Source organism: Gigantopelta aegis, chromosome 11, assembly GCF_016097555.1.
Source record: "Gigantopelta aegis isolate Gae_Host chromosome 11, Gae_host_genome, whole genome shotgun sequence".
NCBI classification, from domain to species: Eukaryota; Metazoa; Mollusca; class Gastropoda; order Neomphalida; family Peltospiridae; genus Gigantopelta; species Gigantopelta aegis.
Window position 1 is genome coordinate 10,120,959 of NC_054709.1, and position 27,861 is coordinate 10,148,819.

At 39.1% G+C, this 27,861-nt stretch overlaps 1 protein-coding gene across 1 annotated transcript; it reads right to left on the reverse strand.

Annotated features, from left to right (window-relative positions):
* Positions 1-338: 338 nt before the first annotated feature.
* LOC121385244 lies at positions 339-12,620 on the reverse strand. Its single transcript, XM_041515840.1, is given in 4 exon segments — positions 339-2,530; positions 3,931-4,120; positions 4,122-4,905; positions 12,247-12,620. Coding segments are annotated over 3 exon segments (2,061 nt in total). The 5' UTR covers positions 4,884-4,905; positions 12,247-12,620; the 3' UTR covers positions 339-1,421.
* Between the last annotated feature and the right edge of the window lie 15,241 nt (positions 12,621-27,861).

Genomic DNA, 27,861 nt, shown 5'->3' on the forward strand with positions numbered 1-27,861 from the left:
ATTTTGTTCGCGTAAATCTAATTGTACGTCAAGGTTTCGTTCGCGCAAAAAAAATTAGGATATGTAATGGGTTTTGTAAAGTGAAATAGGTTACCTAAAACCAACAAAAATGTTGCGTAACCCGAGAATACCCATTTTCAATTCTCAGAGGCCTACGCGTGCACACAAAACACACGTGCACGCACACACACAAGGAAAGCTAGCGAAATGCGTATTCGGCAAATTTTATTCACTTTGGTCCGTGGTACTAATCATTTTGTTAGCTTTAAACCACTATTTAAATCACGAGTCTTAAAAACACGCCACAAAGTCGGCCCCTTGCAAAGAGAGAAAGTATATGTGTTTTGTTGTTTTTTTATTTACCACATTTAAAGAAAACAAAATGCAGAAAATATTAACTGAACCTTAATTAATATAAACTATGTATGCACAGCCAGAAAGATGTAGCAGAAACATCAGGCATATAAATAATAACAATTAATGTCTATCTGAGGTTATTGCTAGCGAGTAGGGGAATTTTGTTTGAAAATATGATACCAAAAACCCAAAGCTTAAATGTTCATTGTACAGTTATTATTATTATTATTATTATTTATTATTATATATATATATATTTTTTTTTTTGGGGGGGAAAGGGGTATTATTCCGCTGCTAAATTTGAACGTCGTAGTTAATGACAGCTCACGGATAATGGTTTTGACGAATTACACATTTTCACAGAGAGGCACTGAACATTTCACACATTCTGTAACGATAATCCAATATATCTTACAATTAATCAGCACATCGGATAATCTTCAGTGGTGGGTTTGCGTCTCTTGCCTCACCCACCTTTAATTCTGCCCCACCACCACCCCAATCCCCGCTTCCGATTCATATGAATTAAAACTCAAAATTGGCCACATTTCGTATGTCTGGAAGTTTATCGAGACTGTTAAAACTCATAGAGGCGGACCCAGCGGCGGAACCAGGAGTTGGTCCATGTCTCTTTTCCCCCAAGTTTTCCCCTAGATCCGCCCCTGACCCTGGACACCAATCGTTCAGATTCAAAACAATGAATATCTTAAATCAAACATCACGGTCTTCTTCTTGTAAGACCGGATATTATGAATCAAACATCAAGATTTTCTTGGGTTGTTTGCTTGTTTTTTTCACCCCTAAGTCTGGATAATTTCAAAACTTGTCGCACGTGCGTTTCGAAAACCTGCTGGTCTTCTTCCACCAAGACTGGATATCATATATTAAACATCAAGATCTTGGTCTGCTTTTGGTGTGGTTTCCCCTGTTGCAGAGCCATCTTCGAAATGGGACTTCACGTGCGTTTCGAAATCCTGCTGGTCTTCTTCCCCTAAGACGTGATGTCTTAAATCAAACATCAAGTTTCTTGGGGAGGGTGCGTTTTTTTGTCCCGCCACCCACCCTTAAGTCTGGATAACTTCAAAACCGGTCGCAGATCCATCTTCGAAATGGGTCTGCACGTGCGTTTCGAACTCCTGCTGCGGCACGCTCTCCGGGAACAAGGCGCTGCACATGGGACAGATCCTGTCCTTGCTGCCGCTGGACGTCGTCGTCGTCGTCGTTTGCTCGGCGTGTAGCGTCTCCGGCGCGTCCGAATCGTCGAAGCACTCGAAGACGTGTGTCTGAAACTCGTCCATCGAGTAGTGGTTGAAGTCGACGGAACACACGGGACACACGTGCGACGAGTTGTTCCTCTCACAGGTCGCGTCCCGGTCCTTCTCGTCGTCTTCCATTCGAGAGGGGCCTCCCCTCGGTGACATCATTTCCAGGTCGGAAACACGTCTGTTTAACAAATCGTATCCAGAACCAGTTGGCTGCTGTGTCAAATCGTATCCTGAACCGTTTTGCCGCTGTGTCAAATCGTATCCTGAACCAGTTTGTCTCTGTGTCAAATCGTATCCTGAACCAGTTTGTCTCTGTGTCAAATCGTATCCTGAACCATTCTGTCTCTGTAGCAAATCGTATCCTGAACCGTTTTGCCGCTGCAGCATATTTTGCCCCGTCACATTTTGTCGCTTTGGGGAAACGTAACCTGCAACATTTGGTTGCTGTGGCAACCCAGGAACAACGTTCTGTCTCACTGGTGTGTTGTCGTATGAACTAACTAAAAAATTTTCCTCCGACAAAAGGTCGGCCGCGAATCCGACCCGACCGTGGGCCTCTAATTGATAAAGGTCCCCCTGACTTCTACTGTGCTCTGTCTGTGGCCTCGGTGAGAGTCGTCTGCTGCTGCTGCTGCTGAACACTTCAGACTGCGTCTCTTCAGGCACGTGCTGTCGTGCTGGTGATGACGACGCCACAAACGGTATCGCTGCTTGCTGGACTACGTGTGCCGTTGGTGGCAAACTGACTTTCAGCAGTGGACTGTCTACCATAATACTGCCGTCCGAAATGGATCTGCCGCCAGCTTGACGCCCAATGTGGAGCTCATCACGGATCATGGCGGCCGGTCTGGTGGCTGGTCGTTTCGAGGGGTTGGTGGCTGCTGGCTCGAATAAGCTGGAAGCCCGAACTGAAAATACACAATAAAAGGACACTAGTACTTACAGTAAACGGTGACCAAATGAAATCATACAATACATACAGTTTGTTTTGATCAACGACACCACTAGAGCACATTGATTTATTAATCATCGGCCACTGAATGTCAAACATTTGGTAAGTTATACATTTAGTCTTAGAGAGGAAACTTGCTACATTTTTCCATTAGTAGCAAGGGATATTTTATATGCACATACCACGGCTTTGATATACCAATCGTGGTGCACTGGCTGGAACGAGAAATAGCCCAATGGACCCACTGACGGGCATCGATCTCAAACCAACTGCGCATCAAGCCAGTGCTTTACCAGTGGGCTACGTCCCACTCCAAATGAAATCACACAGTCGACGATAGTAACATATGCGTTTAAAACTAGTTTCAATCAATATATACAATATATACAACATATATAATAAATAAAGTAAATCAGAAAAAAAAAGAAAATAAGCTGCTAGTTTCAATCATAATGTCATCATATTTTTGTTATGATAATGCATGTTTCAAACACAACACTTTTAAAGAGAGGAAATACTTAGATTAGGGAGAGCCATTTCAGATATTACCATAGTGAGCATTGGTATTTAATCCTTTTGTAATATGTTTTATTATTCACATGCTAAGGGAAATGAAAAAATACCATCATTATACTAGTATCAGCTCGTGTCAGTTCACAGGGAGAGTGAATTTTATAGGGGGGGGGGGGGGGGGGGGGCATGCTCCGCCGGAAAATATACCGAAGAAAAGAAACGTGCATGTGCAAGGGGTGACGACCCACGAACTCCCTCCCAGACCTTTCCCCTGATCATGAGGGCGGTAGCTTCCCTTAAACGTAGAGGTCCGTTGATTGTCCGTGTTTGTAATTTAGAAAACCTCGTTATAAGCTCGGAAGGCAAAGTTGCAACTTTAGTGAGGGTTTTTTTTATTATTATTATTTTGTATATTATTATTATTTAAATATTTTAATTGCTTACCCATCACAGCTATAATGTCAGATATCACTTTAAAGCACCAAACGTATGGCCGCTGGGAATTCATTTTCTCGACACTCACAGCACTATTATGTTTGGGTTTTTTAAATTGTTATTATCATTTTGTATTATTACTTAAATACTTGTACTTCTCACCCATAATAGCTATAATCTCAGATATCATTTTAAAGCACCAAACGTATGGCCGCCGGGAATTCATTTTCACGACACTCACAGCACTATTATGTTGGGGTTTTTTAAATTGTTATTATCATTTTGTATTATTACTTAAATACTTGTACTTCTCACCCATAACAGCTATAATCTCAGATATCACTTTAAAGCACCAAACGTATGGCCGCCGGGAATTCATTTTACGACACACGGAGCACAGAAACTTACCAAACTTTGTAAGAAAAGCATTCTGTTGGTGGACCGTTTCCTTGAGGCCCCTGATGACCTTCTTCAACTGCATCAGCTCCTCGTTGGCGGGGATGGACGCCAGGGACAGCGATTCCACTTGATCTTTGTACTCCGTCTCCAGTTCGACGACCTTACCCTGAAGGTCGTCTATTTCTCGGTCTTTCTCCGCCATCGACGACCGCGCAATCTCGCCGTCCATGCGCATGCGTGCGCACTCCTCTTCCAGCTGCTTCACCTTCGCGGCCAGCTTCGTTTCGTTGTCGTGGCTGTGCGTCGACTGGACCTTGACTGATCTTTATCTCCGCTTCGTGCAGCTGGCGCTGACAATCGTCCAGCTGTTCCTTCAGCGTCTGGTTCTCCGCCTCCAGCTCTCCGAGTCTTTGCTGCAGTATCGCGATTTCCTTCCCCTTTCTGTTGTCCTCTTCCACGACTTGCTTGTACTTGGTCTGCATCTTCTCCAGATTGTTGCTGTACGAAGCCTTTACCGAATCAAACTTGTGCAACTGGGTCTGGGCGTTCAGCAGCTCCCTCTGGAGGTATCGGATGAATCCCTGCTGGGCGCCCAGGTCCGAGTTTTGATCCGATGACGTGGCCGCCTCCGCCATGGCGGCGGCGCCTTGCGAGTTGTAGCTAATCGGGGGCAAGTCGCCGTCGTTGCTAGGAGACGACATTCCCGAGGTGTGCAGCTTCTTGACGTCTCTCAGCGTACGCGCCAGGGAGTGGTTTCTCACAGCGAGTTCATTGTAACGGTTCTTCAGATCGGAGTAGGCCGTCTGCAGGGCGTACAGGGCGGTGCTGCTGCGAGGCGCGGTAGACGGAAGGATGTGTTGCGGCACGCACGAGTGGGACACGTTAAAATAGCCATCGACGTCGTCGTTGCTGCTGCTTTCTAGTTCGTGTAAGATGCTGATGTCGTCGTCATGTAGCTCCATTACTCAACTCCCATTTCATGTCCTGAGTGAAATAAATGCAATAAAAATTTTTACAAAAAATAACAACACCTCAGTACATTTTATTTATTTGGTGTCTTAACAATGTTGCATATGGTTATTTGCAATCTGATTGGGTCATTTCGACATCTGAACATGCGACAGCGAGGGGGAGAAGAGAGAGACAGCTAAAAATGCAAAAACTGTATATCGTGTGTATGTAAATATAGTTGTTTTTAAAAATAATTTTGTGCTCCTAAATGTTACTTGAATTTGGTTAGACAATTTCTGATCAAATTCGCTTTCCTACAAAAAAAATATGGGTACGACCATATATGGCTTCGGCCGATGGAGATTTTGAAGGGCAATACTGCTAGAAGGAAGGGAAACGAGGAACATTTCACTACTAGGCCTACTATTATTTCACTACTAGGCCTACTGTTATTTCACTACTAGGCCTACTATTATTTCACTACTAGGCCTACTATTATTTCGAATGAGTGGCGTAGAGAGAGGGCACGTACGCCCCCGCCCCCAACATCGAACTTTATTGTAAAACATGTTTTAACTGTATTAAATTATATCATACATACATACATACATACAGTGTGGGTTGCCCCATCCCCCCCCCCCCCCCCATCTAAAATCCTGGCTACGCCTGTGCACACGACCCCACCCACACCCACGGGTAAAACATTTTGTTTACAGTGCAAAATTAGCCTGTTTTTATAAGTGTCCAGGGAAAATTTAGACAAATGGGTTCCTTGGTTCATATTCGATCCCTTCACCCGAAGTTTAGACCACGCTACACCCTTGGATGGGCTTATATTTTGACATAATAGAACATTTCTTAAAGTGTACAAATCGTTTACCAAATCTGGAATTTTACCGGAGGGAGGGGGGGGGGGGGGGGGAGGAGGGTCTAGATAGTGGCGAGCGAAGTTTATAGAGGGGTCCAGTCATGCTCCACTGTATAATATATTGGGGGAATATTTTCTTAATCGAGGAGGTAGACACCCCCAATCAACCCACCTACCCCCACCCCACCCCGAAATCCACCTCCTACTCACGCGCCTGTAACGAAAGCTTTTTAAACAAAGTGTTGATAAAATATTAATTATAAAATTACTATTTTTCACGTACGCTTTTTGGAAGAAGGTTACGACACACACACACAAAATACACTCGTAAAAATGTTGACAATTTGTGAACGGTCCCTTGTATATATTACTATACATGTCTCTCCTCTCTCTCTCTCTCTCTCTCTCTCTCTCTCTCTCTCTCTCTCTCTCTCTCTCTCTCTCTCTCTCTCTCTCTCTCTCTCTCTCTCTCTCTCTCTCTCTCTCTCTCTCTCTCTCCCCTATGGTTTACAGGTAATAAAGAAAAATATAACGAACAACCAACAGAGTGGGTATGTCTTTACATTTTCGTCCCAAATACGAGTCATGTTCACGTCATTTATATAAGAAAATAATTTGGGAAACAATTTTCAAAACGAAATACAAAATCATATACTAGTAGGCTACAAGTAATAATGGTTATTTATGTTCGTTTAGAGACATCATCTAAATGCAGTTAACTCGTCAGAAAACCATAATTTAACTCATTTATATGTTTATATATTTTAATGTTGGCGATGAAGTAAAACAAAACGACCTACCAACAGATTTATACATATTATAAGTGTGACCGATTCTAAATGAGTGTCTGTTTGTAACTCTTATATATACACAGAACAAAATCATTCAGGAAAGACAAAATAGTTACTAATATTGCGTAAAAGAATTTTAAAAACTGCGTAAATATTTCTATTAATAGCCGTATATTAGTAATACTATGGTGATCCGAGTTAAGTCCCTTTTGTGAATGACTAGACAGTTTCAGTCACGGGTAAAATCACGCGCGCTTGACAGAAGTGTGGGGGTAATCTAGATGTTTTCTCTAATCAATGTTTTGCGGTTTTTGTTGACAATAGCGTAATAAATCATAGGGTTTGTAGTTTAAATAGAATGTGGGTTTTCTGGGATGAGGGGGTGAAGGAACACCTCATTGGGAAATCCTTGTTTGTATATGCCAACAGTATACCGACACAGTGACTCAGTTTTGGCAAGATGCCATAAACGGTTACTTATATTGGTGTTTATCAGCATGTAAAAATAGTGCTGCTTATACAACCAGGTAGTATCACAGTATGGAATGTTTAAATACGGGCAAGAGCTCCACCCGTTCCCCCCATCATTTATAATAGTTTAGGGTTAGGGTTAGGGTTAGGGATAGAGTTCATCTGTCAATTATTAAATGGAAAGTAGTATTTTAGTTTTGGTGTTAACCTAATGGTTATTTGGACATTTGCATAGACATCCATCGGACGTGAGGGGGGTGGTGAGGGGGGTGGGGGTATTCCCTATTCCCTCCAACAGATCACAAGAATGTAGCTCATAATTCACCATGTTGTCAGAAACTGGTTTAAAACACGACCCGAGTTGTTTAGAACCCTTCTAAATTGTATTATAATTAAAAAAAATTATTTTAAAATGTATTTATATCTGATAGTGTATATGTGTCTGTGTGACAGTGTCTATAAATGTGTGTGTACTCTCCCATAATCAGGACAGTACATACCAGTACGTATGTATCAGGAGGGGGGGCGGGATGAAGCCCAGTGGTAAAGCGCTCAGCTTATTAATCCCCTTTGGTGGGCCAATTGGGCTATTTCTCGTTTCAGCCAGTAATTGGGCTATTTCTCGTTTCAGCCAGTGTACCAGGAATGGTATATCAGAGGCCAGGGCATGTGCTATCCTGTCAGTCTGTGGGATGGTACCGGTACATATAAAAGATCCCTTGCTACTAGGTGTGTAATGATATACTTGAATATTCAGTGTGCACACTGAACAGCGATCTATATCGTAGTTGCCAAGGCTAGCTCTGGGTATGCAAAACATTTCGCCAAATTGTCTATTAAACTTAAAAAATTAAAGAAATCAACTGTTATTTTCTAAAAACTGTCAATTATTACATGAAATTATTTCGGCAAATTAAAATAAAATTTGCCAACTGCTTTCAAAATTCGCAATTGGCGAATGTCAGAGCTAGCCCTGGAACTTGCATTCGTATTCGTGACTAGCTGAACCGAATACACAAATACATATTACTTGTATGTAATGCTAACTGTACAATTTATGTCTCTAATTCACTCTAAACCAAAACGTTGCACTGTAGTTAATACATGATTGTATAAATAATATTTCCATATTATATACTTAGCTTTTATAACACCCAATAGCCAAATGTGTATTTTTGTGCTGACGTGTCGTTAAAAATTCACTAACATATACCGATTTAATTATTTTGATAAGAAAGGAAGGAAATATTTTATTTAACAATGCACTCAACACATTTTATTTACAGCTATATGGCGTCAGACATATGGTTAAGAACCACATATACATTGAGAAAAAAACCCTGCTGTCGCCACTCCATGGGTTACTCTTTTTTCGATTAGCAGCAAGGGATCTTTTATATGCACTATCCCACAGACAGGATAGTACATACCATGGCCTTTGTTACACCAGTTGTGGAGCACTGGCTGGAAAAAGAAACAGCCCAACAGGCCCACCGATGGGAATTGATGATCAATGCATGCTGTAACTGTGGCAATGTAGAGATATCATGGTACTGCAGTTTGCAGACCTAGTTCAAGTGGATTATTATTATATACTGATTGTGTTTTTGATATTATTTGATGACAAAAGTAACAATAAAATTTATTAAATGAAATTTCAGCCGAGAGAAAAAGAATAGAAAAAACACACACGATCGAGCGATAAGGAGGGGGGGGGGGGGGGGAGAACCACTAGCCCGCAGGGCTAGTGGTTTTGCGTATCTAACTAGCCCGAACTTAAAAACCACTAGCCACAGGCGTCGGGCTAACGGATTTGTCGAACTCTGATTGATCCTAAATCAATCGCACATCAGCCGAGCGCTGTACCACTGAGCTACGTCCTGCCCCGATTGTTTTGATAATGTCTGGATCGGTTTTGTAGTAGATCAAATGCATAGACCAATCCTTTTTTATACAATGCATTGGACTCCGACTGGTACCTTAATTTTGCTTGTGTCAAAGAAACACCCATGATTAATCAGTTTTTACTTTAAAATGATTTTTTAACAAAAAAACTGTTCTTCCTTTCTGCAAAACCTTTTTACTTTTGTATTAATGGATATGAATACATATTCATATATGTGATATATATACATGTGTGATATATATATATATTAAATGAAATTTTAGCCGAGAGAAAAAGAATAGAAAACACACACGATCGAGCGATGGGGGGGGGGGGGGGGGGGGGGGGGGGGGGTAACCACTAGCCCGCTGAAATTTCATTTAATAAATTTTATTGTTACTTTTGTCATCAAATAATATCAAAAACACAATCAGTATATATATATATATATGTATATATATATGTATATATATATATATATATATATATATATGTATATGTATATGTATATGTGTATGTATATATACATACATACATATGTATATATATATATGTATATATATGATATATATATGATATATATATATATGATATATATATATATATATATATATATGATATATATTTCTTTAATTTTCTTTAATTTTCGTATTCGTGATATATATATCATATTCAGGGCTAGCTTTGCCACTCGACAATTGCAAATTTTAAAAACAATTGGCGAATTTTATTATAATTTGGCGAAAACAATTATTATGTAATAATTGATATTTTGTTAGAAAATAACTCAAGTTTCTGCTATTTTTGAAGTTCTGTAGATAATTTGGCGAAACTGAATGCTCACCCAGAGCTAGCCCTGATATTTACCACTGTGTGTATTCATTACACCCCTACTTGCTACTTATGGAACAATATATAGCGGGTTTCCTCTCTAAGACTACATGTTGAAATTACCAAATATTTCACATCCAACAGCCGATGATTAATAAATCAATGTGCTCTAGTGGTGTCGTTAAACAAAACAAACTTTCACTTTATTGGCATTTATACTTATTTTTGTGCTTAAATTCAAGTAAGGTTCAAGAACACTGTCCTGGGCACACACCTCAGCTATGTGGCTTGTCTGTTTAGGAAGAGGGTACATTGTTAGTTGTTAGTGAGAGATAAGTCAGTGTAGTGGCCTTATACCTACCGACTGAGTCATTAAAACTTGATCTGGGTGGGAGCCAGTACTGGTGTAATAGCCCAAAATATACACCCCCACCAAACTATACCCAGGGTATAAACTGGACTAGCCCAGAATATACCCTGATGTATAAAACAGGTTAGCACAGAATATACCTCTCTAGTCTGTATTTCAATGTCCAGATGGGGGTTTTCCATCATAATTTATATATTTTAGGCTAGAGAATATCGAAATATCTTCTAAAATTACTAATCTGAGATAGTTTTATTTTTATGAAAGCAATAGTTGTTTTTCTTTTAAAGTGTTTATTATTATTAATATTTTGTATACAGGTTAGTAATAAAAAATTAGGGTTAGGGGTATAAAACAGGCTAGTCCACTTTAACCCCGGGTATAGTTTGGTGGGGGGTATATTTTGGGCTGTTACACCGGGCTGCAAACCCAGTACCTACCAGCCTGATGTACGATGGCTTAACCACGTCACGTCACAGGCCAGTATCAAATCCAGATAACCCATAATTTCTTTTTAGTAACCCATATGGTGTCCTACGTTTAAACAGTGAACATGAAATGGGATATGCAAAACCAAACTTGATTGAACGACGCACAAACAAAACCATTGTTCTCACAGCTTTTAGTTTTAGGGGCCTGTGTTTGTCTATGACTGAACTATTAACACTACATCCTGTTCTCACAGTTATTTGAAGGCAAAGTCTGTATTGCTAACTACTAATAATTAGATATACTAATGCTAGAAAAAAAACTACCAATTGCCATGACCAAGTTGGCCAGCTTTCTGCTCTCACAACTTCTACGATTGAGTGAGAGCTCTTACAACTCGATTCTCGTCATATTACCCATTAGTTGTTAATCTGAGCACACCTGTCATAAGTCAGGAGTTGGAGAAATAACAATGCAACTTCGCTGTGACAGTTTGGTAATTTGTACATAGTTTTACAGAGGAAACCCACTATATTTTTCCATTAACTAGTTGCATTTTTCCATTACTAATGGGTGTAATATATGTAGTATTTGTGAGATTTTTAAAAATATGTAAGATGACTCATTTTTGAAGGAAGGAAATGATTTATTTAATGATGCACTCAACACATTTTATTTACAGTTATATGGCATCAGATATATGGTTACAGACCACACAGATATTGAGAGAGGAAACCTGCTGTCGCCACTTCATGGGCTACTCTTTTTGATCAGCAGCAAGGGATCTTTTATATGCATCATCCCACAGACAGAACAGTACATACCATGGCCTTTGTTACACCAGCTGTGGAGCACTGGCTGGAACAAGAAATAGCCAAATGGGTCCACCGACAGGGATCGATTATGGACCGACCACACATCAAGCAAATGCTTTACCACCAGGCTACAACCCATCACCTCATTTACGAATGCATGACACCCAAAATAAAACCCTGCAAGTCATGAAGACTACCATTTTTCGGATGCTAGGTGGAACCGTGATAATAGAGGCTGTTAAATTACGTAACAGAAACTACTGCAGTTTTAGTCAGTTGCGTTTTTGTACACAACCCAGCTCGTTTCCTTTTATGTCTAGTGTGCAGACTGATCCTTTTTTTTTCAGTGTGAATTTTTTTTTTGCATTTTTAAATAGCAGAGCTGGTTGCTGTAAAATATAGTAGGATGCGGAAAAATTAAAGTTGAGATCTGCTGAACAATAAATTAATTTTAAATTGTGCTATTCGAAATAACAAATGAAAAACTAAAACAAAACCAATAAAATGAAACAAAAACACACCCTACCCACCAAAAAAGAAAAAGTTCAACAGATTGCCAATAGCTATAAATCCATATGTTAATAAAAACATGAAATAGAGATTTAGATAGCACTATCATTATCAATAATCAACGGTCCTCATATTTGACTAAACGACGGCGAATGTAAGCGTTTCCAAACATTTCGTCCCCCCCCCCCCCCCCCACTTGTTTTTTTAAATTTTTGAATGTGGCCTAAATCTGCATTGTGCTTGTTGTTTTGTCACCGTCACGGTTCCAAAAGTAATCGACCTTCTGTCGGCCATCGAGTTCCATTTCATACTCAGTCATAGGTCACAGTCACCGTTAAACTGGTGTCAAATTCATAAACAGTGGGGTTTTTTCATAAAACAGTTATTACAGTAACAAAACTACATACCTGGTGTGTGTTATCTGTTACCAACATAAATGAAATATTATAGAATTATGTATAAAGGACAAAAACATAAGATCTCGGGAAACACTGAACTCACTCAGAGTCATTGCCACAAAAACGGGAATTCCCCCCAAAAATAGACTGATCGCTGTTGAGAAATGCGCAATCCAACTAAGTTGTAGTCTAATGTCGAAAATCTACGAACAAATTCCGGACATTTACGAATACATTCAATACGAAAATTTTATGCAAAACTAAAATAGGCTTTCCATCTGAGTTTGCTGCAATTGTAAAATAAAATATTTTAAACGACTAAAATTACATATTTAAATGTTATTTCTTGTTTAGAATATAAGTGCCAATGAGTTTCTTATTTTCTTAATATTTGTAAGTAGCCTAAACTGGAATCAATAAATAAATAAAAATTACGTACGAAAAGGTTCAGCAATTATTGCTGTAAATGGATGTTTGAAAATTGAGCAAACATCTGTCATGTGCAGAATTCATTTCCTAGTGACCTGATAACACATAGCAACACTAAGGTCATCATGCTAGCAACAGATGTGTTATCAGGCAGTGACATAATAACACTGAAATATCATGTAGGGGCCATCAGGTCACAGGAAGCATGGTAGCATGATAAATAGACTAAAAAATTTCAAATGTTAATTTTTAAATTGACTTTTAAATTGCTAATGTTAACTTTCTTTTTTAAATGTTTAAATTTAATAAAAATGTACAAATTATAAATTTTCAAAATACATGGAATGCAATGGAAAATTGTTTAACGTGCAAATTTAGAGCAAGCTGTTGTAGCGCACGCCTGTCCTGGGCACAAGTACAGGCCTCAATCGGTTCCTCCGTCCAGGACAGGTCAAAATGAATGTCATGTATCTCTCTTTTATTATGTGATGACCGAGAATCATAGTACGAAGTTTCAGAACTATCTAATCAAAATTAGACGAAAAAAATAGATTTTTAATTTCTCAATTTAAATTTTAAAAACATTTAATACTTTTTTTTTTCTCAAAAATTCCTAAACATCTCTCTATTAGTTTGTGAAGAATGCCCTAGAGGATTATTGTACCAAGTTTCAGGAAACAAAATCAATCAAAACTGTACAAAACAAATATCAAAAATAAGTTGATGGACGGACGGACGGATAGACGCCGGATAAATCGGTAATGGTATTAGAAAAGCTCCGCTTACGAACGTCATAGAATCTATTGTAATAAATATTAGTTCGCTAAAACATGAATGAGGTATGAAAAATGATACGGATTTCGAAACGCCGTGATACTGGATGCAATAAAAATCACCTTATAAATGGAAAGTAATTGTTTAATTTTCTATAAATAAAGATATGACATCAACGTATTCAAATGAACGCAAAGAGTGATCATATTGTTTAATAATTGATAATATATAGTGGCTCGTTAGCGTATAATGAGATATAACGTATGTATTTCTTATTCTATTAAATAATACTGCATTATTTTTAATTTTTAAAAAGTTATTTAGGTACGTTCACTGCTGCTAAATATTTGATTTGCTAGAGAATGTGTTTGACCATGTATGTCGTTATGATTAAACAATTTTCCTAATTCAATTTTATGAGACCTCGTGATGCTTATGTAGAGAATAACTGGTTAATGCCTTTAAAAAAAACGCACGTTCGTCTAAGAAGTAATGGTTAATGAGACAAGCTCTGGTTATTTTTGACGGCATTTCCTTGTTTAGACATCACAGACTTTAGCTTCTCTCTTTTATAACCATATCCAAATGTGTGTTCCAGATTTGTAGATTAACTAAACTTAGTGTCCAATTTTACGGGTCGAAACTAGGGTATGTGCCTTTAAGATACCGGCTTTATCCTACGACGGTTACAATGGCGAAGGCCCCCACCTCCCCACCCCACATCCCACCCACACCCACACCTACCCCCACTCACCTCACGTCCGGATCCTCCAGTGGTTTCCTACGAAAACACACTGTTAAAGTTTGTTTGTCTGGGGCATCACTAGAACACACTGTTAAAGTTTGTTTTGTCTGGGATATCACTCGAACACACTGTTAAAGTTTGTAGTGTCTGGGGCATCACTAGAACACACTGTTAAAGTTTGTTTTGTGTGGGGCATCGCTAGAACACACTGTTAAAGTTTGTAGTGTCTGGGGCATCACTGGAACACACTGTTAAAGTTTGTTTTGTCTGGGGATCACTAGAGCACACTGTTAAAGTATGTTTTGTCTGGGGCATCACTAGGGCACACTGTTAAAGTATGTTTTGTCTGGGGCATCACTAGAACACACTGTTAAAATTTGTAGTGTCTGGGGCATCACTAGAGCACATTGTTAAAGTTTGTTTTGTCTGGGGCATCACTAGAACACACTATTAAAGTTTGTTTTGTCTGGGGCATCATTGGAGCACACTGTTAAAGTTTGTAGTGTCTGGGGCATCACTAGAACATACTGTTAAAGTTTGTTTTGTTTAATGACACCACTAGAGCACATTGTTAAATTTGTTTTGTCTGGGGCATCACTAGAACACACTGTTAAAGTTTGTAGTGTCTGGGGCATTACTTGAACACACTGTTAAAGTTTGTAGTGTCCGGGGCATTACTTGAACACACTGTTAAAAGTTTGTTTTGTTTAACGACACTAGTCATCAGAGGAAACCCGCTACAATTTCCTTAATGTGGATGTGGGTAATTTTTGTCATGCATCCATTAGATAACCGTTAAAGCACGCCTGTCGTGAGCACAACCTCTAGACTTCGCCAGATAGTTCTGTCCATGACAGGGATTGTGCCTAATACAGAAAGGGATCTTTTATATGCACCTTCCTACAGACAGGAAAGTACGTACCACGTTATTTGTCCAGTTGTGTTACACTGGTTGGGACGAGAAAAAAATCCAATTAGTTGAATGAATCCACCAAGGTGGTTCGATCCTGCGTCAACCAAATACGTAGCCCAGTGGTAAAGCGTTCGCTTGATGCGCGATCGGTCTAGGATTGATCCCCGTCGGTGGACTCATTGGGCTATTTTTCATTTCAGCCAGTGCTCCACAAATGGTGTAACAAAGGCCGTGGTATGTACTATCCTGTCTGTGGGATGATGCACATAAAAAATCCCTTGCTGCTAATCGAAAAGAGTAGCCCATGAAGAGGCGACAGCGGGTTTCCTCTCTTGATATCTGTGTGGTCTTTAACCATATGTCTGACGCCACATAACCGTAAATACATTGTGTTGAGTGCGTCGTTAAATAAAACATTTCCTTCCTTCAACCAAATGATCTAACCCCCCCCCCCCCCCCCCCACACACACACACACACACTGATTGATTAATCAGCATTCGGTAATTCTGACATGTATCCTACAGTCTTGGGAACAAACCCGCTACATTTTCCCATTTGTAGAATGGGGTCTTTTGGATGACAGACGGGACCAAACACTAATTTTACAAGGTATGTTTACACGTCAACGTTTATTCGCCAACAATAAAAATAAGAAGTGGCATACCATGACAAAATAAGATACCGAGTACGACATGACTATGGTACGAAATGACCAAACATTATGGTACGAGATGGTAAAAAGTAGGTACGAAATGGCTGTGGTACGAAATGACTGTGGTACGAAATGATCAAAGCACTATGGTACGAAACGACTATGGTACGAAATGACCAAACATTATGGTACGAGATGATAAAAAGTAGGAACGAAATGGCTATGGTACGAAATGACTGTGGTACGAAATGACCAAAGCACTGTGGTACGAAACGACTATGGTACGAAATGACTATAAACTACGGTACGAAATGACTTTGGTACGACTAGTAACCAAACACACCACGGTCTTTGGTCTACCATTCGCGGAGTACTGGTTTCGACGAGAAAAACCGAATCGGAGAACGGGTCTGTTATGATGTAGCAAGAACATACGTCCACTGACGGGGTTCGATCCTTTCATTTAAACATCCCAGGCGAGCGCCTTTACCTACTAATATATGGGTGATTTTGTATTTTTGTAGGGTTAGGTATGGCCAGTAATAATGGGATAAATTGCAATATGTGCATGTGTATTGCGTAATGTATTGCAATATATTGCGGAATATGTGAATGTTTAAAATAAACTATAGTCTTGTTCAACTGTTTAGACCCTAAGTATTTTGCATAATGCTGGTATGTACTGGGTTCGACTCCCGGTACCGGCTCCCACCCAGATCGAGTTTAACGACCCGCTGGGTAGGTGTAAGGCAATTACACCGACTTCTCTCTCGCTATCCACCAGCCCACTGTTCTGGACAGATAGCCAAGTTGTGTGCACAGGACAGCGTGCTTGAACCCTAATAGGATATAAGCACGAAAATATCTATAAATGACATAGCAAGGCAGCACATACCATAAAATATTCATAATGGATCCCCCTATCCCCAGCAGAAAAAGTCTAGAACAAGCCTTAGTGTAATGTCATATAGTATGACACGGGGCGAGACGTCTCATAGTAGTAAAGCGCTCGCTTGATGTGCGGTCGTTTTGGGATCGATCCCCGTCGGTCGGCCAACTGGGCTATTTCTCATTCCAGCCAGTGCACAACGACTGGTATTTCAAAGGCGGTGATATGTGTTTTCCTGTCTGTGGGATGGTTCATATAAAAGATCCCTTGCTATTAATGGGAAAATGTAGAGGGTTTTCTCTCTAAGAACATATGTCAAAATTACTAAAATGTTCGACATACAATATTAGATGTTTAATAAGTCAATGTGCTCTAGTGGTGTCGTTAAACCAAAAAACAAACATTAATAATATGACTCACATAATGATATAAGTTTTCTAAGATTCTAATAGAAGTGAAGTAAGAGAGATGGGGACACCGCTTTTTTTTTTTCTTTCTTTCTTTTTTTGCTTTTTTTTTATTCTTAATTTTTTTTTCTAGACATGTCACTTGATTTGTTTTGGGCGTTTTTAATTATTATTATTATTATTATTATTATTTATTTATTTATTTATTTATTTATTTATTTATTTATTTATTAGCTTTATTTTGTTTTGTAGGGTTCTGTTTTCTTTTTTTCAGACATTTTGCGCAACCAAAGAAACAGCAAGAAATGGTTACAGGTAGACTGTCTAGCTGAGACAACATCCGTGTGCTGGAAACTGTACAAGGGTGGGGATCTAGACTAAACTGGATCCTCAAGTCGCTAAAGTGCCCGTGTTAAGCGACCACTGTAAATTCTTTAAACATTTTTTATGTTTGTTTATGTTAAACAACAGTGACAAGGTGCAGCAGATAAGCAAGGTACACACCTTCACGGATACTAATAGTACCCATTCCGTCTGACAACTCCACTGTGTATCAATTAAGAAACTGTGACTGTGGAACGCATTTAATTGCATCTGGGTAATCTAAGCTTGACCGTGGTAGATTAATCGACTAGGACAATACTCTGCATGGAGTAGGTATTAAATGAAATGAGAAGACAAACTTGTCAGAGAATGAATTCTAAACGGTTAAATTAGTACTGTTCAATTACGTGTCATTATTTCTAAAGAAGATGATGGAAAAAAGTGATTTTAAAAATACAAAATCTATAGAGCACATATCCATCAATTAGCAGTACAGACGGTACAAACATAAAATAATAATAATAATAATTAAAATACAGATTGTAACGTTGAACCTGTATTAAGATAACTTCTTTTTGCGTATTTTATTTTTTGGATTAAAAATTCAAGTCTTCCTGCTGTTAAAAACTACGCCCTCTCTAAAGTTTGAGAGAGAAGTGACTTCGCTCTATGATTTTGACCTTGCGTGAGGCCTGATGGTAGGTGTGTGTGTGTGTGTGTGTGTGTGTGTGTGTGTGTGTGTGTGTGTGTGTGTGTGTGTGTGTGTGTGTGTGTGTGATTTATACACAGAGAGTAAGAGAGAGAGAGAGAGAGAGAGTGAGAGAGAGAGAGAGAGAGAGAGAGAGTGTGTGTGTGTGAGAGAGAGAGAGAGAGAGAGAGAGAGAGAGAGAGAGAGAGAGAGAGAGAGAGAGACACAGAGAGAGAGACAGAGAGAGAGAGAGAGAGAGAGAGAGAGAGAGAGAGAGAGAGAGAGAGAGAGACAGAGAGAGAGAGAGAGAGAGAGAGAGAGAGCTAGAGAGAAATACACACACACACACACACACACACACACACACACACACACACACACCAAAAGTTACGACCTCGACAATGTTGAAAATTAGTTTGATTAAACCATTAAAGGCCGAATTTGCAAAGCCTTTGTATGACCTACACGCGTGTTGCTACATAATACTTTACAATGCTTAAAACACCTGCGTTTAAGAAAAACAGGCTTCGAAAATTGTTTTCTCTTTTGTTTTATGTGTATGACAAAAAGAAAAGAAAATTTGTTATAACAGATCAATACTCACAACCAACGCCGCCTTTTTAAACAAAATTTTACCTGTTTTATAAGAATTACAGACAGGCTAACGAGGAATGGGGCGTTTACGGAAGTAGAAAAATTAGTTTGCATGACTAGAAATTATTAGTTTTTAAAAAGCGTAAACGTGTTATTTGTATTTGCAGTCTGATTCAGGAGAAAAGATAAGTAAAATAGTTTCTATAAGACAAACAATGAACACTTCACAACTAGTGTATTCCAGGTGTGGTCGTTATAAACGGGGATAGGCAAATGGCGCACCTTAGCTATGTGCGTTCAACGCGTCTAGTGGCAAATAAACAAGATTTAAATATACTTACTTCGCAACCGTGGAAATGTTAAGATATTGGGGTTTTTTAACATTTATTTTTATTTACATTATATATTTATATTATATATATACGTGATATATTTAAAACTTTGTTCATACTGGACAAATAGACAGGAAATGTGCGGAAATTCCCCCCAAATTTAATCCGATTGACCTTGTACAGATGGGGATTCCCCAGAGTGTTCCATGCGCAATACAAGCTGTGAATCACATTCGAATTATTTTATCTGTTGCTCGAAGTTAGCTCGACCAACCTCTAGCCATCTCCACATCAATAAGGGCCGGGGAGGATCTAGAGAATGGTCAAAGGGGTCTCGTTTGAAGTGCCCATTTTAAGGACCTTAGCCTAAGGCGTAGGCGGGGTTTTTTACATTTATTTATCATCCACAATATAACTAAACTCCCCTAAAAATGCGTATTTGAGCATCTTTATTTCAAAATATTGCGGGGAACCCCAAACAGACCTTGCTCCCTTGGAAGCCAGTGGCATAGTGACATAGTGTGGGTTGCCCGCCACCGCCCCCCCCCCCCCCCACTTCCCCAATATGGTCCCCAGCCCCCAATATAAAATCCTATAGCTACGCCATTGTTTGAAGATCGACAAACGTAAATTGCACTTTATAAACATTTGTGACCCCACCCCCTTTACAAAATTCTGAAACCGCCCTTGTTGACCGATAAGGTAGTCTCACATTCGAGTCGTCTGTTGACTATAAACAGGGGAGGGGCCTGGTCATCAGGAGATGTTTATGCATTATAACTACAAATATATAGGAGTGATTAAATGTGGGGTGTGGTACGCGTGGTATTGAAGGTGTATGTTGTTCTTTGTGGAGAAACTCGTTAGTTTGGTGACGCCTATCCCCTCAGTCGATAAAATCTTTCCCCAACTCATAATTGTAGAATAGAATAGAAATGTTTTATTTAACGACGCGCTCAACACATTTTATTTACGGTTATATGGTATCAGACATATGGTTAAGGACCACACAGATATTGAGAGAGGAAACCCGCTGTCGCCACTTCATGGGCTACTCTTTTCGATTAGCAGCAAGGGATCTTTTATATGCACCATCCCACAGACAGGGTAGTACATATCACAGCCTTTGATATACCAGTCGTAGTACACTGGCTGGAACGAGAAATAGCACAATGGGCCCACTTAGGGGATCGATCCCAGATCGACCGCGCATCGAGCGAGCGCTTTACCACTGGGTTACGTCCCGCCCCGTGGGGGGAGTTAGACGCATTATTCGTCATGTATACCCAGCAAATAAATCTGACGCTTGTCCATATACTTTCGCTCGCTTTCATTTTCACAGTTACCTATACATAACGACGAAGGAAGGAAATGTTTTATTTAACGACACACTCAACACGTTTTTAATGGTTATATGGCGTCGGACATATGGCTAGGGACCACACAGATATTGAGGGAGGAAAACTGCTGTCGCCACTTCATGGGCTACACTTTTCGATTAGCAGCAAGAGATCTTTTATATGCACCATCCCACAGACAGTATAGCACATACCACGGTCTTTGATATACCAGTTGCAGTGCATTGGCTGAAGCGACATACAGACGAATTAACATGTGTATATATTCACACATACACACACACTCACACACACAGACACACATACAGATACACACATACACACACACACACACACACACACACACACACATTGACATACACACACACACACACACACACACACACACACATGTTACTATCACTAATCGTCAACAAAAGACGAAAGCAATTTGATAGGGTTCTTTATTGAGGGTAGTCCACCACAAAACTCTTTCGCTGTGGGCGTAAGGGCGACACAGAGATTGAAGATCTTGATCAGTCAACTCAGGATTTCAAAGATGGCGAACATTTAGAGAAGGAAAAACATGTTTTCTTGCCAGATGAGATTTTAAAAAGAGTAATTGGTCACACACACACACACACACACACACACACACACACACGCACACACACACACACACACACACACATACACACTTACATACACTCACATACACACACAGATACACACACACACACTCACATACACACATGTACACACAGAGAGAGAGAGAGAGAGAGAGAGAGAGAGAGAGAGAGAGAGAGAGAGAGAGAGAGAGAGAGAGAGAGAGAGATACACACATACACATTCATACACGTGTACTTGCACACGTAGGCTACACAAAAGTTGAACAATCCAAACGCGTACAAGTCCTATATATGAATAAGAATAAGAATAATTTATTTGCATAACACCCGAATATGGGCAGAGCAAAAATAACAATATAATATACATTTATCTGCAGTAACAATAACATAAATATACATTATTACATGAACAAACATCTGAATCAACAAATACATATGTAATTTAAGCCTTATAAGTTATTACTAGTGATATTAATATTTAGGTAAAAGCAAATATTGTCAGAAGTGTAGAGCCGTCACATGGGAAAACCTACAAGTTAGCAAAAAAAAACTTTGTCATATATTGGTAAATAAAAGGTAATAACCGTACAAAACTAAATCTCAGGTATTTGGGCTCTGTCTTAATTATATCTTGCAAAAATACAGCATTAATGACGTCACATTTTCAAAATCAAAGTTGACGGCGTCAAAATTAAATTTCAACGTTATTACCTTATTCTTGGTTACTTCCGGGCCAATTTCAATGAAATCAGTTGATTTGGAATCGGTACTTTGTTCATTTTATTTTTACCCAGTATTTTTTTTTTTTTTAAAGCGATATATTCCGATTTAATTTCTTAAAATTAATCTACATATCCCATACATGAATGTAGGCTAATACTAATTAGTGAGAGATATGAAATTTAGCGAACTACAACATTTCGCACCAATGTTTTTAGATTTTCTGTTACATATTGCACCCCACCCCACTTTATTTAGATTCCTGTATCCACTATGGAGTAATTTCATATTTTGTTGGTGTCATACTTTCGAATGATATCTTTTCATTCTTCGGTTGGTAGTGGGCATGTTGTAACCCGGTAGGCTACTTGGGACAGACAAAGGGTCGAATGGTTTTATATGTAGTTTTGTTTCTGTTGTGACAAGTGTTCTCGCTGTTCCCGCTATTGCATTTGGCCGGCCCACTATTGCATTTTGCCGCCCCCTTTATTTTTTTCCATCCCTCTTTATTTTCCCGCATTCACCTATATTTTACAGAACCCAGCTCCGCTATTTCATATTGGACACTTTTTTTCACACTGAAAAAAAAAATCGATCAGTCGGCACACTCGACATCAAAGAAAACAAGCCGCGGTGTGGAAAAACTTCAGTAGCTTACGATAGTTACCGTAACGTAATTTAACACTATTTTAACAGCCTCGGTCAATCAGTTTTTGTGTTCACTAACTTTCGTCTGATATCAAAGGTCCACTTGGTTTATATTCGACCCCCCCCCCCCCCCCCCCCCCCCTTCCCCCAGGTCCAGATCACGCTACGCCCCTGAAGACCGTATTGTCAAGAAGTAAAACAAAGGTCACATAAGCAAATATGTAGTTTTAGCACCAAAGCTAAAACAGTTCCCAATTTGTCAACACCATAGCAGCTGATCGTTCAGTTTGTCCACTCAAAGTTGGCCAAGTCATTGATCATCGACAACACTTTTGGGTTGATGGCGTAAGTCTTCTTTTTTGTCCTTGCAACTTTAGTTCCTCGTCACGGATTGATGCCTACAAAACAGCGTTGTATGAACTCGAGGGTTGCAGATGCCTCTTTTGGATATGGCAGGTTCATGCAGTAATAAGATGCGAATAGCATGGAAAGCAAGGTGATGAACTGCGGTATTTTGTGGGAAATGACAACCTCTCCAACACATAGTTGAAAATATTCTGCATTCACTAAAACGTGTCCACGAGCGTTTATGCATGCTTTTGTATCTTCTAAGGTTGTTATGTTAGTTATGCCATCTTCTGATATTGTTTCATCAACAACTTTGAATAAAATGTTTACATCCTCTTTGAAGTGAGCCATAATGAGACAAACTATTGCTGGTAGCCACCCTTTATTGTTTTGACAGTCATTCGGTGTTAGATCAAGATCCTTCAAAACATTGTTAATCTTTTTCTGATCAACAGAGACAGATTTCATGATTGCCAAGATTCTTGGACCTTTTGTTCTAAAACCTTCTGTCAGTCTTGATTTTAAGTCGATGCCAACTAGTGTCTTAAAGTGAGATAGCATGCCTTCGGTATGGAAAAGAAATGGCTGGTCTCGTAGAACCTTCCGAACACTAGCTCCAGAATTGATTTGCTTACTTTGAAGTGAAAAGGTAGATTTCATCATGTTTACATTGGCTGACACAACCCACTAAGCAGGATTCCCTAGAAACAAAGTTTTCATAGTCTGCTGCTTTTCTAAGGCCAGTGCCATCTCATCAACATTAAGTGCAGGTGGTTGTCAACTGACACATCCATAACTGTCTCTCTGTGGGCTGGTAAGAGGCAGCAATCACTCATTACTTGAATCTGTTTGCAATCTGCGTTTAGATGGTTGATGAGAACGATTGATATTTTCAACTCGACTAACTAGCTGTTTCAGTAAGGAATCATACCCGCTATCAATAATAGTTCCTTCAATTTTGTCCTGAAACGAAATGAGATATTGCTACACAATTCGTTCCGCGATAGTTGATAGACAACGTCTATTTGGTTTTTCACATGTTTCAGTGACACAATCGATCAGTAGTCTCACCATCTGCTGACGATCTCTACGTGCTGGTCGGTAACCTCTATTCATAGATTTTTTAATGGCACTAGACATTCTTTCCCAGGGAATGGGCCACTCCCGGGTCCAGTTAGGATCATTCATAGGTGATCGTACTGGGGTTGAACTCTTGGAAGGAGGATCTGATGTCTAAGGGCTAACAGGTGAAAATAGAACCGGTGCATCCACAGCATCTGAAAAAAACATTTCGGAATATATATATATATATATATATATATATATATATATATATATATATATATATATATATATACGCAGTATATACATGCGTGCGTGTGTGTGTGTGTGTGTAATGTAATGTAATGTTATGTTATGTTATGTTATGTTATGTTATGTATGTATGTATGTAGTGTATGTAACGTATGTATGTATATGTGTACGTACATATGTATGTATGTATGTATGCATGCAGTGAAAAAAATCAGAAAACAAATTCATTTGTCCACCAGCTTATCACATACCTACAACAGCTTGTAACTAAATAATTTCATTTACTCTGGGTGATTCAGTGTCATAAGAAAATCAGCATAACTCCAATTTTATGTGTACACATTTAACCCACAATTTACCCATAATTCTTTGCGGTCTGTTGACAGTGTTGAATAGTATCAGGGATTTATCCAAGCATACTCGGGTACCAATCATAGGCCCCGTCCCAAAAGCAAGTAGAACTGAAAAATTCCCAATGTTCAAAATTACTAAATTTAATAACTGATGATTTTTAATTAGTCATTTATTTATTCGGCAATTCTTTACAAAATATTAGAAACTTATCATTTTGGGGGTATCACCGCTTATAAAAATAACGGAAGTGGTAGTGTTCATCATTAAAAGTATTTTTCTTGGATGCCAAATTATATATACACCGCCTTTACAAAAACGAAACTACGTTTTATCACCTGGCGATATCAGTGCGATCGATTCATTCGATGAAGAAATAAAAAGAACACAGACATGATATCCCAATTTAGTGGATCACCTTTATTTTTTTTTAGATATCTTGAAATCTTTATTAAAATAATATTAAAACAAGGGGTATGTCTTTTTGCAAAGTCGACCAATACCCAACGATAGGCCTACACGTAGCCCAAGTACTCGGGCTAGCATATACGCCCTCCTTTAATTTTTACTCAGCGAGAATATTATGTAGGCCATACATTTCCTTCTGCTCTTTTTCCATTTCCTTCAGCTTCAAAATATGTTAATAAATTTGATTTTCAGATTATTTTCTAAAAGACAATCCAATGCATCCTCTCTGTAACTTGTGCTAATTGGATCAGGTTCAGTGTCATTCTGCTCACTGGTGTTATCATCAGATAAGTGTTTGATTCTATGTTCAGTATTATTGTCAACATCTACTGGACTGTATTTATCATATTCATCCAATACAGTTAAAGTTAAAGTTAGAGAACATTGATTTATTAATCATCGGCTATTGGATGTCAAACATTTGGTAATATTGACCTATAGTCTTACGGAGGAAACCCGCTACATTTTCTATTAGTAGCAACGGATGTTTTATAGGAACCATCCCACAGACAGGATAGCACATACCACGGCCTTTGATATGCCAGTCGTTGTGCACTTGATGGGACGAGAAATAGCCCAATGGCTCCACCGACGGGGATCGATCCCAGACCTACCGCGCATCAGGCGGGCACTTTACCACTGGACTACGTCCCGCTCATCATCTAATACAGATACTGTTTCTTCCGTTTCCACTGTTCTTAGTCTTGGTTTTCTATTTTGAATTCCAAAATGCGCCTCAAAAAGTAGGCCTACTTCAGGCTCTTGTAAAATTAAAATATACATCTGTAAGGAAAGAAAACCAACTCCTTCTATACAAACACGAGCGTAGGAAGATGCCAAAAAGTGTGTGTGTGGGGGGCACACTTTTATATTTACACACTGTTACACTATTATAAAGCAAATATAAAGCAAAATATTTGAAATGGGAGGGGGCACATGCCCACCCTTGCCCCTCCCCCCCCCCCGTTTCCTACGCCAGTGACAAATGATGTGAAGTGAGTAAAGTGAACAGATATTATAATAATTTAATACGCACGCACATACACACACAGCAATAATAATAATAATAGTAAAATTGGTTGAGGGAGAAACAACCTTTCGAGAATTGATCTACTATACCTCCGCATGTTAATCTCCAGGCTAGCTTATGCAATGACATCATGACGTATAATAAAGGTATATAAATGAAGTTTACGTTTCTGTTACCGTACCGCAATGTGTGTGCAGACGACAGTAAATTTGTTTGCAAACGATGGCAAAATAAATAACTAAAAATGTAGTATTGTTACAGATATATTTTTGTTGTTGTAGGAAATGATTTAGTTTTCAGTATTTAGATTATAAACAGAAAAAGGAGTAGAAATAGTGGCGTTGATTGTAGTCGACAGCACAGGTAGGCCAAACCGAGTGGTAGACCCATGCAACCCGATACGATCCTAATTTGATGTTTGGTCTAACTTATGAATATTGTATTTAACTTCTGGAAAAGTTGCTGAACTTTATGTTATGTATAATCATGTACGTTATAAAAACGTGTGATACTTGCATACCATATCGATATATAGGACTTCTCCCTATGCTTGTAAATGTGTATTGATCAAAGTACTGATGGTATCGCTAACGATCTCGACCAATGTTCTCAGGTATAAAATACAAAATAGTAACCAAACACTATTGTACATACAGATATATGTTTACTTCAAACTGATCTTCGTATAAAGAAGAAGATGTCATCTTCTAAATTCTTCAAAACAAACAACGCAAACAGCATGTCAACTTATACTTCCGCGTTTACATGTGACATCAAACTTTGAGCCGCGTTTACTAGGTTTCTGACGTCATGCTAAGTTGTAGGTTTTCGCTTGTGATGGCTCATATATCGTCTATGATAATTATGCGTACATGAACATAGTGTAGTTTAAAAAATACTGCATTAGTAATTCAGGCCCGTACGCACCCCCCCCCCCCCACCCACCCACCCCCCCACCCCACCCCACCCCACCCATAGTCTGCCGAGGTCCGTCCCAGAATGCAGGAAAATGCATCTTCTGCATTCTAGATTTTAAAAAATTTCGGGGCGGGGACATGCCCCAGACCCCCCTAGCAACTCCGATTCTCCGTCGTCGATTACGCACCCCTCCCCCCCTCCCCATATAAATTTCTGTGTACGGGCCTGAGTCATAGGGTCCACATTTTAACAATGTCCATAGAAAGTGCTGTCAATTATGATCAACAGTATTGCGATCGTTGTGATAGTATTGCAATAGTATTGTGAATTCTTAAGTCGCTTGATAACAGCAATATAAATAGATATTTCGCAAAACTATTTAATTTAGTCTTCCAATATGTATGTATGAATTTATATATGTATTGAAGTATGAATATCTATATATTGTATGCATGTCGGGTTTGACTGTTACATACATAGATATTAACGCACTGGCGCAGGGGATAATTAAATTCTTTCTGGCCTCACAAATTGTCTAGAACCTGTGGCGCCGAATCGCCCGCAACCTGCAGACTTGCCACGATACGTTCTGAGCTATGTAGTTATCCGTATGTATGTAGGTATGTATGTGTGAGTGTGCGTACGTGTATGTATGTATGTATGTATGTATGTATGTGTTTGTACTCATTTATAATGTCACTAGGTAGTGAAATCATGCGTTGGTCGTAGACCATATTTCACTATGCATACTGTTGAAACTATCGATAGTTGAGCATACAATTAATTGCGATAGTTATCGATGTATTGCTGTCGAGGCATTGTCTATCGCAACATCGATAGTTCGGTGTATTGTTACACCACTACTATGTTAGCTCCACACCTGGGCTGCGTTCAGCCAGACCGAAAGGAAAAACGTCCGCTAGACTGGTTTATGCGTTTCACAATAAACCAAATGGCCACGTTGGGAACCAATCAAATAGTTCGCATAAGAGGTACAGGGAATTACTACTGACTAACACAACTGGCTAGCTTCCACTGGTTTGACTGACAAAATAAAACAAATGCCAACTGCTACTGTTTTAGTGATATATTTAGTGAATTAAAACTAAAGTA